This window comes from Camponotus floridanus, unplaced genomic scaffold, assembly GCF_003227725.1.
Source record: "Camponotus floridanus strain SB8 unplaced genomic scaffold, Cflo_v7.5 scaffold89, whole genome shotgun sequence".
NCBI classification, from domain to species: domain Eukaryota; kingdom Metazoa; phylum Arthropoda; class Insecta; order Hymenoptera; family Formicidae; genus Camponotus; species Camponotus floridanus.
Window position 1 is genome coordinate 392663 of NW_020229859.1, and position 16183 is coordinate 408845.

Sequence of the window (16183 nt, forward strand, 5' to 3'; positions counted from 1 at the left end):
TATATATATATTGTAAATATTATCATTATATATTATATATTATATGTATTGTATTTATATTATATTATTCATTTATATAATTAATGAAAGCTTGCAAAACTCATACGCTCTTAAAAAAATTTATTATCTATTCCGAAATAAACCATCACTCGAGAAAAAAACGATGTCAAAATACAAAATATTGTTAAAGTAATTTTGTACAAAATAACATAACACAAATACATGGCTCTCTCTCTCTCTCTCTCTCTCTTTCCTTTTCTTTCTAAGTGTACTTTTATTGACGATCAAAATTATGGAAGGTGTCATTTTCTGGTGTCAATATTGCACCTAGTCTTCACGATTGAGAACGCACGTAATATAAATTGGCGCGTGAAAGAATTTGTGATAAAACGAGACGTTGATGGCGCGTCACTTTCTACAGTGAACGCCCGAAAACCTGAGGCAGCTTCGTATGTGAAAAAGATACCCGTGAAACCGGATATCACCCAGATCCAGGCGGTAAATTGGTCGTAAGATGAGGAGAAGACAGGAAAAGGAAAAAAAAATTTGTTTTTGAAGATGCGGCATAAAATGACGAAAAACGCCGTCGTAAGATGTGAAATATCAAGATCTAAAAAACGATTAATTCTATGGATAGATCCAATAAATAATCAATAACAATATAATATTTATATATTATATATTACACGAAATTAATAATTACCTGAATTAATTTTATAAAATAGAAAGTTTTGATTAAGAAATCGATGATGCAAGATTAACGATAAAATTTATAATATCAGGGAAAGATCAGTTTTATATAATCACGCAAGATATTTTCACGGTGAAATGGACAAAAATTATCTCATGACAATTCGCAACTTTTGGCAATATCGAATGCCTGTACGCGAATTCGGGAAGAGTTATTCTTGCGTTATACACCTTTTAAATGCGCAATCCGTTGTACGAATATTTTCGCGCGAATAATAAAATTGACTCGAAACGGTGAGCGAATATATAAGAAAATACCAATAAAGATATTTTTTTCGCGATATTCCGTCTTTCTCTCCATGACCCTGAAAAGAGGCAGATATTTTAGAAAGTTTTAAAACGATGCTTCCTTTTTTTCTTATGAAGTCGATTTGACCGCATTATGGAAAACTTGATTCACCTGATTTTTGCAAGGAGCTACACACTGTTGGAGTTTTGAATGATGAGAAACGTGAATTGTATTATTTGAAATTATATATATTTGATTATTTGAAATTGTATATAATTGTGTATGATTGGAAAGACTAAAATTTAACATTAGTATTTGTATTTCTCTAAATGAAAAAAAATGACCATGCATTACGTAAAATATAAAAGACTCGCAATGCATTGTATATTGTAAATAATACGATTGTCATATATTATAATAAAGACATAAAAGAAATATAAATTGCAATATATAGTAAATTAAGAAATATAAATTGCAATGTATGTTGATTATTAGCACAGATAAAAAATATACTTTATTTATATATATGTGCGCTTTGAGCGCTTTTAATCTGTCAATTTTGTAAAAAAATATATAGTCGCAAAATGTGTGAAAAATTGCGGTGAATACGATAACGTTCTAAATTTTCGTTTAAAGTTAATAAAATTTATTCGATATAAATCGCACGCGAAGAACATGTCATTAATTAAATAATGTACACAGCGTTGATGCTGTAAAAATGCAGATTTGATTACAAATAAATATCGTGATAGAGAGAAAAATTATAATTTTGTAAAAATATATCGAGATTTTAAACAAATACAACAATATTTAATTCAAAGGCTATATTAATTATTATTATTTAAGAAAAAGTATTTCCAAATTGAAAAACTGAAAATAATTATCCTTTTTTAAATTTTAAATTTTATATTTTTAGCTATTTGTAAAGATTAAAACAATATTATTTATGTAAATATTTATGTAAAAACGTGTGGCTACTAAATAAAATAAAATGTATGTGTATATATATATATGTTATGTAAATCATAGATTTATGTAAATTATAGATGTAACAAGAAGCTTATTTGTGAATATTTATGTGAATATTCTGAATTTTTCATACAGTTTGTGCGTATGGAAAGTGCATCATATTATAATAGTACATGTGATGTAAATTGTGTGATGTCATTCTAGTGAACTCAGATTTTCATGCATATTTTCGACGATTTCTCTTTCATGAATACATAAACTAAACAGATCACATGTCACAAAATAAATCGTCTCATTTAATCTATTTTTTCTTCCTTCTTTTTCCTAATCGATAACAAAAAACAACAAAAAAACAGGATAAGGAAAGAGTAGATTGAGATTAGACCTATACACATAGGTTTCCTAAATCATAGTGATTCAAATTGATCAATTCAACGAGTATGGCTGAATGCACACTGTTCCTAACGTCAAATATTTTTATATAGGTTTCCAATGTCCGATCAATGTGTATTGCTTCATAAGAAAATATTTGATGTTACGTGACGTGACGTTATGTATAGTGTGCATTTAGCTTATCTTGACATGCTTCAACATCATAACCAGAATTGAAAAGGCACGTCAGCAAGGATCAACAACAACGCTTCCTTTCTCTTGTTTGTTGCACGTACGCGATAAAAATCTAACTTTGTAAAATCAGACGATTTGACAGTCAACGAAACGTCAAAACATGGAATGCACACTGCATCGCGTCGATCTGTGGAATGATAAAGCTTGCATGAAGATTAATCTTGAAGATATCACGGTTCAGTCGCATTGCTAAACAAATCGTAAAACCGGAGAATGTCGTAAAACACTAATGATTTGACACCAAATAAAATTTTGTATTGGAATGACACGCGATAATTAATTTGTCGGAAGATTGCGATATTCCGCCTTCCGACAAATTAATTATCGCGTGTCATTCCAATACAAAATTTGTTTATTCATCTAATACATAAAATATAAAATAGATAATTCCTAATTTCTTCATAATTAATTAGATACATTTTCATTCAAACAACAATTTATTTAATTTTTTATTTAAAAATTTTTCTAAATAATATTTTCATTATTCTATTATTTATTAAATAATGGTAATAGAGATAAAATCTTTGCAATACTATACATTAGTTAGAACAGTCTTATTTATCCAAAAGATACATTAAATTAAAACAAAAAAAATTTAAATACATTAAGCTAATTACAAGAAAAATTAAATCATAAATTGATGTTCGTGTTAATTAATATTTTCACATTTTTAATAAAAATTCAAATAAAGTATTACATTAATATTAAAATATTAAATATAGTATGAATAATGAGAATAATGTAAATGATAAATGATTCAAATAGCAAATGATACAAATAATAATGCAAATATTGGATAACGAATAACATAAATTTAAAAAAATTTAACTTTAAATAACAAATTAATATTCATGTATTCTCAAAATATATGTAAAGATGACAAGATCAAGATATTTAATTAATCATCTTATACACGAAGATAAATTTGATTAATGATGCACGGGATGTTGATTCATTCATATGCAATTTTATAGCAAAATATGTTAGATGCACTATCGCGTACACAATTCGCGAAATATAAAAAAGCGTAATTTCCTTGATTGCGCGATAAAATATTTAACATACATTTTGCTAAGTAACATGATAGCTTGTGAACATTTCACTAATTTAATCGCTCATATATTACGAGCGTATTTCGATCTATAGCACACGATTATGCAACCTTTTTGTGCACTCCAATGCGCATTAATGCATCAAATCAAATTAATTATATATTATATTGAGTGTGCTCAGTCATCTACAATTTAATTATCTTATTTCAGGACAATTGGTTTCGCTATGTTAAATATATATACGGAAATTATTAGTATAAAAAGCCAGTTTGATTTCTTCTTCTATAGATATTGAGATATATAATATTTTTTTTGAAAATATCTATAATTACGCAGTTTAATAAAGATTATAATCATTCTTTATCACTTTTTTCATGCTTCATACATTTCGATTTTCTGGAAATATTCTATTACGTAAACACAATATTGAAACATTTAAGACTAAATAGAAAGAGCTATTTTTAATGTAATTTATATGTGCTATTAATTAGAGTATGTATGATATGCGGTATAAGAATTTTAAATTAAATCTAAAATTGTTAAAATTTTTCTCACTTTCAAGAAAAATTTATCGTGAAGGCCAAGATTAATTTTTGTGATCAAATATTGAATTTATTATATAGCAGAAAGATATTATGTTATGTATTAATTAGTTATACTATTTTTGATTATCAACTTTTAGAAATTTACAAAAGAGATAGAAAAAAAAGAAAGAGAAATTCTATGAATAATTTCCGTAATTTGTATTATATTTTATGTATATATTGCATAGATATATTAAAAGATTGTATATATATATATATATATATATATATATATATAATGTATTAAAAAACATTTTTATATATTATATTATAAAATTATGTATTATCAATAAAACAAATCTCTTATATCAAATATCTTATTTTGTAAATAAAACAAACTTTTATTATTAATCACATAATTAAACATAATTAAACATAACATTGATAAAAATCAACGTTTTTTTTATGTTCTATTTGAACAAATAAATTATCATGTTGAAAGATTTTATTTGCACAAGATGTAACGGTACATTAAATTGAATCAGTGAAATCTGCCTTATTCTTAAAGTAGCGAGTTCGCTCCCTTTCGCGAAATTCTTGTCACAATTTCACGTACGTTTATGACTTTATATTATGACTTCTCGGTCAAAGACGATCATTGACCGAGAGAATAGAGAGTCAAGATTTCGAGATTTCGAAATAACTAAATCGCAACCGGGTGAGTTATATAACCGGAAATTATCATAATTCTGTAATTGAATATATGTAACACTTCGAATATAACAAGGAAATAATATAAAATGAAGATAATATATAATGAAGATAGAAAAGTGACAGAGCAATAAATTTTATAAATTCAAGCGGAAATTACATCAAATCTATAATTACGAAATTATCATCACAAGTTGCTTATAAGTAGCTGTATAAATGTCATATTACAGTCTCGAACAACAAATTACATTTAACTCGAGCACGAACTCTTTATAGATATGATTAATCTATCGCCTTTCGTCGTTAGACTTTAATTTTCCCTCGATACACTTACAAGAAGATAAAAAGTCAAAACTTGTTCTATGGAATATATTCCAGACCGTAAATTACCTAGTTACATGTATATAATTACGAGTAAACAGGGAAAGAGAGAGGCGATGGTTGCTAGTAATCGTTGATAAGTCAATTGTAATCTTTTAAATAAAGTGAAAGGAAGTTTATCCTCTCTCTAGATCGAGAACGAAGAAAAATTTCACTTGTTTCGTTGAACAAATTTTGATAAAAAGATAACATTATGTTGAAGTAATAGAAATTACATCCTTGAAATGAGTTTCATTGCTAAATTATCACGCACATGTAAGTAAAGTAGTTTATTCACGGTGCTCTTGGTATAGTATTTTTTTTCTTTATCGCCTCTATTAAATATTAGAAAAATAATATGTATTCTCAATAATTTGTACATTCTCCATATTTATATTTATTCATCTATGTACACCATCTAGAATAAGAATAAGAGAAAGAGAAATCTATAATATAATATAAATCTAAGTATAAGAGAAAGACTAGGGAAATTGAAATAAATTATTGTTTCAATAAGAGACACATTTAATAACACTTTCCTTCGATAAAACTTCAATGACAACATTTTCGCTGTATAATCACGCAATTATAAAATTTCACAGTCATCGAAATGCCCAATCGAATCAACAAGCATTCGTGCAAATGGGTAGGTATGCGCGGGAGCGCAGCAAACACATCTTCGCGGGTACCGTGACCGACGATGAAGAACGTCCTGGTGGGAGGCAAAACTCTCTCTCTAGAGCTCAGCTGATCATTAAAGTTGCCGTTGGCACAGTCAAACTTTCACGCTCGGCGATACGCGAGCTTCACGAGCGAGTTGTACACCACCGATACCGATTTCAAGGTCCGTACTTCCGTGCTCGATACGTCGATCCGGCCGTGAAGCGAAACGAAAAGCGCGACGCACGGGATAGGAAGATTTACTAGTTGGCTACGTGATTCGAAAACAAATTGTGTATGAATATAAATCGAAAAAGCGGAAGCACCAACAAAAAATAAATTGGCTAAATACACCGGGGAATAGATATATCGCAGTGGTAGAAATCGAGTCTCCTAACTGAATTTACACGTGAATCAGCTCTGATTCGAGTTTTACTCTCCTTGTGGCTTATATTTCATTGATAATTTTTGTAGACTGTATGTAATGTGGGTGTGGCGGTGATTAATTGGAAGTTTTACGAGAACGGATTTGATAAATTTATCGCAGATAGAAACGTTAAAAAGCAGGTAATATACATAAGAATACATTACAACACTATGATTCTTTGTTTACAAATTAGACCGGCGAAGGTAAATTAATTGGATCTCGATTTAAGATATTCAGTTTGAAACAATTCGTTCATTCACGTAATATATTTTACGCATGCCAAGGAATATATTAAATAAATCGAAATTGGCAAATTAGAGCCACAGCGCGGAAGTTGGAGCAAAGGAAGAAACAACATTTCCTTCTTTCTGATTACTTGTATATTTTAAATTAAAGAAATAATTATAAAAAACAAATACTTCTTCAGAGAGCGATGTTAACAATATACGTTAGGTGTTGTACGATGCATTAAATTATAAAAATATATGTCCTCATGCATAGGTAACATTAAATTGCATCTCGCAGAGGTCTAGTAAGCACTTTGTAATTTCTAATAATTCTTCAAATTATTGTAATTATTGTAATATGACAAAGTGTTCACAATCACAAATGTCTTAAGTAAGTATAAGTAAGTCAAGTTCCAATAAATCTAACAAATCGAGTGGAAATATGAATTTAAAAAAATATATAAATGTAAAAAAAATATTATATAAATAATATAAATGTTTTAATTATTAATCAGAAACAGGACTCACCAAATTCTAGGCTTTTTACAAATTGATAACTGTATACTGCTATGTATATCTCATGTTAGCTTGAAGTTCAATGATGAAATATATAAATATGTCCTCGATTGTTAAGACGTAAACTGAGGACAAACTCGGTTAACTTGATAATAACAAATATATGTATGTGAACAAATCTCCCATATTTTCGATAAATTATCGATTATCGTCGCAAATGCATGATAATCGATAATTTATCGAAAATATGAGACATTTATTCACATATATTATGTTTGTTATTATCAAGGCAACCGAGTTCGTTCTCAGTTTACATCCTAATAACCGAGGATATATTTATATATTTCATCATTAAATCTCAAGCTAACATGAGATATATACAACGGCATATAGTTATCAATTTGTAAAAAGCGCGGAATCTGAGGAGTCATGTTTCTGATTAATAATTAAAACAAAATATAAAAAGTTCACTCACGTATAATATTTCTTTGTATTCATATTTTCACTCGATTTGTTAGATTTATTGGAACTTAACTTACACTTACTTAACACTTTGGTATTACAATAATTACAATAATTTAGAGAATTATTAGAAACAATATATGCTTACCAGACCTCTGCGAGATGCAATTTAACGTTACCTATGCGTCGAGAACGTATATTTTTATAATTTAATATGTCAATGTATAACAATTTGTAATGCACATGTTAATGTCGCGAAGAAGAGGGATAAAAAGATGATGCGAAATGTTCATTTTTTTGTTAATGTATTATTTTTAATTTGAAACATACGAATAATCAGAAAGAAGGAAGTGTCGTTTCTTCCTTGAGCTCCAACTACCGCTCTGTGGCTCCAAATTTGTCAATTTCGATTTAAAGATATTTTTTAAAAATATCTTAATCTCGAAAGTTGAATAAAAATGATACTAATGATACGAGGAACCACAGAAGGTGGGAAATAGCATCGATATTTCCAGGATTGAATTATCATCACGAGCGATCGCGCATACGAGGCGTGTGTTATTAGTGAAAGTTGTGTACAGTTTCAGAAGATCAAGACTGACATCGCCCAGGAATCGCGTGAAAGGAGTAAAGAAGGTCAGAAGAAAGGAAGGATTAAGAGATCTTCACCTGGTCGGAGAAAGGAAGAAGTAATTGAGCGAAAATTGATGGGCATTCTCAACAATACTTGATTTTCAATATACGATACATCGTAAGAGATCGGTCGACACGACGGTTTAAAAAATCGCATCTCTTGAAAGTTGCGCGTCATCTTCTACAGTGCTTCTCTTTGAATATTAGACCGGTAGAAGAAGTACAAATACTTCAAGACGAGAGAAAGGATCTGCAAAAGAGATACGCGAAACCACACCAAGCTCTTCGAAAGCTATCAGAAGCAAAAGAAACGTTTAGATAGGATACTTTGTAAAACCGCGACTCCGCAATGTTGCACCGGAAATAAAAAATAATGGATAATAAACGGAGAGATTTTTAACCAACGGTTTTTGCAAATTGAAGTGATTCAGGAAGAAGTTGATGGGAAAAAGAGAAAAACAAAGTTGCTTGAATGTACATACACGTAAACCACAACGTACATAAAGATGCAGTAAACAGCATCTTTTTGTGTTTTTCCAGCTTTTAAGTCAAAATAGAATCGATTATAAATGAATTAAATTTATATCTATCCTTTCAAGACAATAATAAGCGTAGTTAGGTTAAGCGAAATTAATAACGGAGCAAAAATTGCATACATATTTGATAAAAATATTATACAATTTTATTTTTTCTTCTGGGCTATATGTTACAATTGTCGTTATGAGATGATATCAAAAAGTTGTAAGTAATAAAAGTTTAATAATAAGTGCCAGAAAGTTCGTCAGTCATCTAATATCTTGCAGCATTTATAAAGATATCGAAAGTGAGTCTCTCTGTTACATAATTAATTTACTAATCTACATAATTAAAACTCGTTTACATAGAAATTTATGAATCGAGGAAGGAAGTGAAATCGATTAAGAGATCGGCGAAATAGCTTCGGGATTACACAATCGATAAAATTCATTTCCTCTCAACCAAGAGAAGAGGCATTAGAGAATATTTTATTTACGATCAATCTTTCATTCGAGAAAGTCAAAGGAATCCATTTTCATTTAATAGAATCTTGAGAATACACAGAAGATTATCACAAAAAATCGACGATGATAAACTGATGGTAGCACAAAGCGAGATGGCATCTTTGAAACTATTCGACGCTTGTCGGAAACGAATAAGAATTTGAAAGGGACAAGCGCGCGTAGCCTGAGACATGACATGTCGATGGTGCGATTCACCATAGACATACAAATTTCAGGCCGACAATTTTCTTTTCGACGGTGCATTAGAATGACAATGACTTGCTTAGCTTGATGAGACAACTTGTTTATAACTCGAGAGACCTCGCTGTTTCAGACCATTATATCGGTGCGTTTCGAGGGGGAGAGACAAGAATAATTCCCGAAACGTGCGAGAATACACGAGACGAAGGATGCGCGCAGCATCCGCCGCAGTCGCAGAGACGACCGGCGATCGGGTGAGACGCATTCGCGACACGACGATCACGAAACGATCGCGATCACGACGCGATTTATCGGTGCCGCGAACTGGAGCGTAAGAAGACCCGTTCTTCATCTCGGCCAACCGACTGGAAACGGTCCGTAGAGAGAATACAGATCCTTCGCATCGGTTTCTCGCTTCGTCGATGCACAAAAGAGTTCGTGACGAAAGGAACGCAGTCGAGCGTAACGTGGATATGTCCACGGTGCAGGATCGCAAGACGATCGGTCTTCCCCGTTGAGAAAGAATCGCACGCGACATATCGACATTCTCGATAAGAGAGAGAAGAACCCGAAGCGTTGGCGATATCCGCAAAAAGATGACACGTCGGCTCGTTCTTCTCCTGGGCATCTCCGCGCTGATCGAGCCTCTGCTAGGATATAACGTCCTGATGGCCACCCTGGGTGGTACCAAGTCTCACACGGTGCCCTTCGTCGCCCTTGGTACGAGCTTGAGTTCGCGGGGCCACAACGTCACACTGCTGAGTGCTTTCTCCGGTCCCGCAGCGAATAATGGCCTTCGCGAGCTGGTGCCGTCGATCCTCGAGGTGATTTACGATCTACTCCTGCATAAACTCGATGCCCTAGTTCGGTAAAATGGACACGATCCCCAGAAACCACCGCGGGCTATCGCTCGCCATTATTCTCCTCCGTCCAATTTGGCTCTTGACCTACCTAATTTTATTACACGCGGTGTAATTTACTGTACCATTCGTCCGCTTATACGATTACCTCCTTGTTGATTACCTTCTTTCTTAGCTCTGTTGTTTGCGGACTTTTTATTTTTATAAGATACAGATGGGTAGCTCTCGAGCATAATGGGATGTTTCGAATAATATTAAGATTTATCGCATATGCATCGACTATAAGAGTCAAGGGATGCGAAGTCTTTCCAACGTTTTTACGCTCTGTTTGTAAAGTGGCGATTTAATAATTTGAAGCGAATCAAAAATTATAATTTTCTCATTCACCCTTTCTCCTTGTACTCACATTTAATCTTTCGGAGTAGTTTGTTTCAGAAAATTTTGCAAAACTTGTTTCTGCGATTTATTCGACGCTTTGTATCTATTTTTCTCCATGAAACTATCTTTGAAAACAAGGAAGTTTGATCCCAATTCGTCGAAAGCTTAGCAGTTTTCGTAAGTTTCGAAGTTTTGGGATTAAAGTCCCAAGACACCACAGCGAGTTTCGCGAAAGATATTCGCATTATCCTCGCGCGTAATTCTTATGGTAGGCTTACGTCGAGAACTTCACGTCCGAGTGGGATTTGGTGGGCGCCCGATTCCGGAACGAGCTCCCGATTTCACCATGGGACGCCATGAGGTACGGCTGGGAGTCCTGCGAGGCATTGTTGCGCGACACGGCGTCGACGGCCGGTCTAAGAAAACCGGATGGCAATCCGCGCGCGCGATGGGATGTCGCGGTGATTGACGGCGCCTTTCCCGAGTGTCTACTGGGGATTCTTCACGGCGAGAATGTTCCGACAATAATGCTCAACACGGTAATAAGCTATTCACCCAAAACCGCAAAATCGTGACGAGACTCCCCGTATCTAATTCAATTTCTGTTAGAGTTAGCTCGTTTCTCGCTGTGAGAGAGACAACAGACGACTCGGCTTTTACTTGAATCATTTGTGATAAAGTATATAATTATTCATTATATTATACATAAATATGTGGAACGATTATGTGTATTGAGATGAATTTAGTTTGTATAAAAATTATAGCTGTCAAAGTAAAAAAGATGATACAGGATTATGTTGCAATTCTGACTCGAGAGAATCGCACATTCTTTATATTAGAATTATCGAGGTATTTTAAATACGTCGCTGTAAATATATACAATATAATGATACAATTACACATTTTATAATGTGCTTAAAACATAAATTTGTTAATTGTTTGCATTTTTAATTTCTTAATTATTTATGTTTATAAATTTTAGAAAATTTCTAAACATATTTAATTTATAGGAATTTATATAAGAATTGATTCTCTATTTTGTACATCAAATAGTACAATAAACAAACAGATTTCTACTTAATAATTTCAAAAAGAAACTTTAAAGAAAATTATAAGTTTGATAGTTTTAAAAGAAAATGACTTGAGATTATTTTATATTAAAATAAATGTCAGATTGAGAAATTAAATTGAAACTAATGTAAGAGGAAAATTTTCGAGAATAAATTAAGTTTCAAAATAATAATGTGTGGTCTCGTAAACTTTTTCTTTTTACTGCTTAATTTACCAAAAATATGAAAAAACGATATGAACAGAAAATTGTATACAGATATTCATATATATAATTATCATGAGTATGGAATGTGCAAAACACACCTGTTTGTCGTATACTGACGTTTTCATAAATGAAAAGTAAATGATGAATACCATGTTATGTTCACTCGACTACGTGTAACTAATATGACGATATGTCAGAATAATTGCCTCCTTGAATAATTTATATACATATCTCTAGATGTGCTAAAATGATTTAAGAAACTTACAAGTTAAACTTTAATTATTCTATTTATATATTGATTTTGCTGTTTTCATAATTTATTCTTTTAATAACGTCGATGATGCGTCGATGATTCGATCATAAGTGAGTTTTTATGCTTTTTTACTTAAAAAGAAAACATTTTCGTTCGATTTTCCTTTTTCGTAAAATTGATATTTTCGACTCGTTCAAATTAACAACGTTTGCTGAATATTATTATAATAGTAATAGAAACAACGATATATATTATGTATGCAGGTGGCATTGTACAGTGGATCCATTATGCGTCAAGGCAATCCGTCACCATGGTCGGTGACACCATATTTCGGCAAAGTGATGACGCAAGATATGAACTTTTACCAAAGGGTCTTAAACGTAGCGGCTCAATTCACTTTAAAAATTATGCATTGGATCACAATTTCCATTTACCTTCGGCCAACTCTTCAGAAATATCTCGGTGAACGTTTAAATCAATTTCGCTATTCTACTCTATTCGTTTATTGATCAAAATTTCGTATAACGCTGTAATAATTGTGCACATCTTTTATTTTTTAATCGAATATTTATACTAATAATGATAGAGGTAATTTTTGCTTTTGACAGGTGATCACATACCCGATGATTTGTACAATTTAACGGCGGAAGTTCCTTTGACTTTGCAGAACAATCATTACACCGTGGCCGATTCCGTGCCCTACTTGTCAAACGTCGTGAACGTGGCTTGTCTTCATTGTAGACCGGCGATGCAATTAAATTCAGATTTGGAGTCCTTCCTGCGACGTGGTAATATCGCAGGCGTATTCTTTTCTCCCTTTCACTTCCTATTTTTTTATGTAAAATTCATATTTCTGACAGCTATAAAATTCTTACATTTCCAAACGAAACTATCGTGAACTTGAAGAATGATATTTCATTCATCATATGATAAAAAACATATTTTATTAATCAAAATTACTTTTATTAATTATTATATTGTTATAAAAAAAGTTTCGCGCATTTAAAAAAAGGAAATGGAGAATAAACAGTAAACTTGTGTTATTTCGATAAACGATAAAAATTGCTACATATTTGTTCCTCGTTTCCTCGTTTTATATTTCTTCCAACATAAAAATATTTAAACTTCTCGTTTAAACCTCTCATGACGACATTTCTTGCATATTACGTAAGGGACCGTATTGCGTGTATAAGTACAGATCCGAGATATGCAACGTTATTTTGATACTATCTTCCCTGCGGTGGCTCGTGTGACAAGTGTACGATAAAAATCTCTGACTAAACTTGCATGTGACACCGAGGCGTTGAGTCAATTTTTGCGCAGGTTTCGTGTTTGTCTCGATGGGATCGTCGGTCCAGGCTTCCGGAATGCCGGAGGCTCTACGGCAGATCTTCGTCGCGGTTTTCTCCGCGCTACCATACAACGTCATCTGGAAGTGGGAAGGTGCCAAGATCAAAGATTTGCCGACGAACGTAAGAACGGCTGCCTGGTGGCCGCAGCAAGAGCTACTCGGACATCCCAAACTTCGCGCCTTCGTTTCTCACGGTGGACTGTTGTCTCTTCACGAAGCAGCTTATCATGGCGCGCCGACTTTGGTCCTGCCGGTCTTTTGCGACCACGATGGAAACGCGGCGCAGGCCGGTAAATCATTTCCTTCTTTGTTTTTTAATTAATAAAAATGATATAAAAGAGATATTGATCGCTTTATTATTGATTAGAAGAGATGGAGATGGATATACGATAAAAATAGAAAGAATAATTCGAGTTTTGAAAGTAAAAATTGCAAATTTTAATCAAAAATTTCAACAAAAAAAAAAGAATTTCAATGAAAAACACAACCATAGTTAAAATTTTATATTTTTATCGACCAAAGCTGCCTGCTACGCTAAATATAAAATCGTGTATCTTTCACTTATAATCATATTCATAACTAATAATGATAGTCATAATATTATAAGAGATATTTCACCGATAAAAAAAATTAATTATTTTTAATAGTTAATTTACTACATTTTTGTATATTTATTTAACACAGAAAAATTGGGTTACGCTTTGGTAATGGATTTGGCTGGTATATCCATTAGTGCACTTCATGAAGGTATACTTAAAGTTGCCGCCCTTCATAATAATTCTTATCGAGAGGCAGCTAAAAAACGAAGCACGTTGCTGCGTGATCTTCCGATTGATTCCAGAGAATTGGCCACTTGGTGGGTCATACACGTCGCCAAACATGGAGGAGCCGATCATTTGAAGAGCTCAATCAGGTAATATTTTTTTCAATTGTTATCATTATATATACTTTTCCAATTATTATTATTTATTATTATTGTATCTTCTTTTTAATTCCGATCGTTTGGATCTTTCTAAGAAATATTCTCTATATTCAACATAATTTATATTTTCATTTTGTCTCCTAGTATTTCTATTTTTTTCCTTCTTATTTCGATATATTTACGTTACTGTTTGATGTCATACATCTATCTCGTTTCATCTTAAAATATCTCAATCTTGTTTCTCAACTTATATATAACTTAACTTATACTTTATAGCTTAACTTATACTTTCTGTTACAATTATTCATACTTTTATTATATCCTTTAGTGCTTTTCTACTCCTCCTATATTGTTGTTATTTCTTGTACATATCTTAGTTTTCTTTTCCTTCCTCAGTTTTCCCTTGCAAACTTCTTTTTCTCATTTCTTTTTACCACTTTTTATTACTTTCATATTCTCACTTCTTTTCATATCTTGAAATATTTTCTTAATATTTTCTTAATATTTTGTTTATTCTCTATTTCTATTTTATATTGTATTTTCATTTTAAAAAAACAAATAAACATCAAAACATTGACATAAAATATTTTATCTGCATCTTTTCTTCTCTCTTATATTCTCATCATATTTTTATTATTAATGTATTAGTAAATTTATTAATAAATTTGTATTAATAAATTTAAAATAATTTAAAATAAATTATATATAAAATGTGTGTATTGAAATGTTGGATGCAGCAAATAAATCTACGATATATATATGTAAAACTGGAGAAAGTATATAAATGAAATACAACATTTTTCAGATATATGAGCACGTTCCATTATTACAGTATAGACGTCGCAATATTTTATATAACGAGTTTAATCCTGATAATTTACGGACTCAAGAAATTATGCTGGCGAGCAATCGGTCAAGATGTCTTCAAGAAGAAAATAGATTAAGATTGATTTGAATTTCGTGAAAACTTTTTCGCACATTTATTTTATTTATTATATCGTGCATATATTATTTTTTAATGTTAAACGTTAAATGTTTAATTGGGACAAAATGGGAATTATACAAGAGAGACTCATTTTTTTCGATCGGCAGACAGTCTTCTTTTTAAAAGATCTCTAATATATTTTTACGGTAACATAATTATAAGTTACTTGTAGTTGTAATTTAATCTAATAATTTTGTTTAATTTGCACACATTTGTTTGCATATAAATTTTTAAATTTAAAGGTACAAATAGTAAAGTACTTCATATACATATTTTTTCTCATTACGAAATACTTTAATTGCTGGTATTTTAATTGCTATAACAGGTCTTTACCGGAAGACGTTATAGCTGGTGGCTAAATAATAGCTGTTATAACAGCAATCGTGATACCGCTTTCTACATTATCCACATTTTTCTTTATAAATAACAAACTAAACTTTAAGTTGTTCATCATATCATAATGTTTCACTTATAAACTTAGAAATTATCAATATTTTGGTATTTATGATTCGTATGTGTGTGTATGTGACGAGAAAATTGATATAAATAAATTTATATATATATTAAGATTTTATGTATTGGATACATTGCACATAAAATAATAAATAAAAATTAAAAATTACTAAATAATATAAAATTTGCAATACACGATACATTATCAAGTAAATAATAACTACGAATTCTCAATGTTTATACAAGGAGAAAATTTTACACTACAAATTATATAAAAAATATATTTATTTTTACATTTATTAAAACTTGGAATGTAACGACTCAAAGTAGTAATATTT

The 16183-nt window shown here is 31.2% G+C and overlaps 1 protein-coding gene across 5 annotated transcripts; it reads left to right on the top strand.

The window, feature by feature from the left end:
• Positions 1–6010: 6010 nt before the first annotated feature.
• LOC105255889 (UDP-glucuronosyltransferase 2C1) lies at positions 6011–15526 on the top strand. Of its 5 annotated transcripts, none has more exons than XM_025414756.1 (8): positions 6011–6449; positions 8001–10191; positions 10878–11144; positions 12398–12596; positions 12743–12922; positions 13458–13775; positions 14170–14398; positions 15213–15526. In XM_025414756.1, exons 2-8 carry the CDS (start codon positions 9964–9966, stop codon positions 15349–15351), a joined length of 1560 nt encoding a protein of 519 aa, XP_025270541.1. In that variant the 5' UTR covers positions 6011–6449; positions 8001–9963; the 3' UTR covers positions 15352–15526. The 5 variants fall into 5 exon arrangements, with proteins under 5 accessions (XP_025270541.1, XP_019884534.1, XP_025270543.1 ...); XM_020028975.2 differs by having other exon boundaries at positions 8096–10191; XM_025414758.1 differs by having other exon boundaries at positions 9210–10191.
• The last annotated feature ends 657 nt before the right edge of the window (positions 15527–16183 follow it).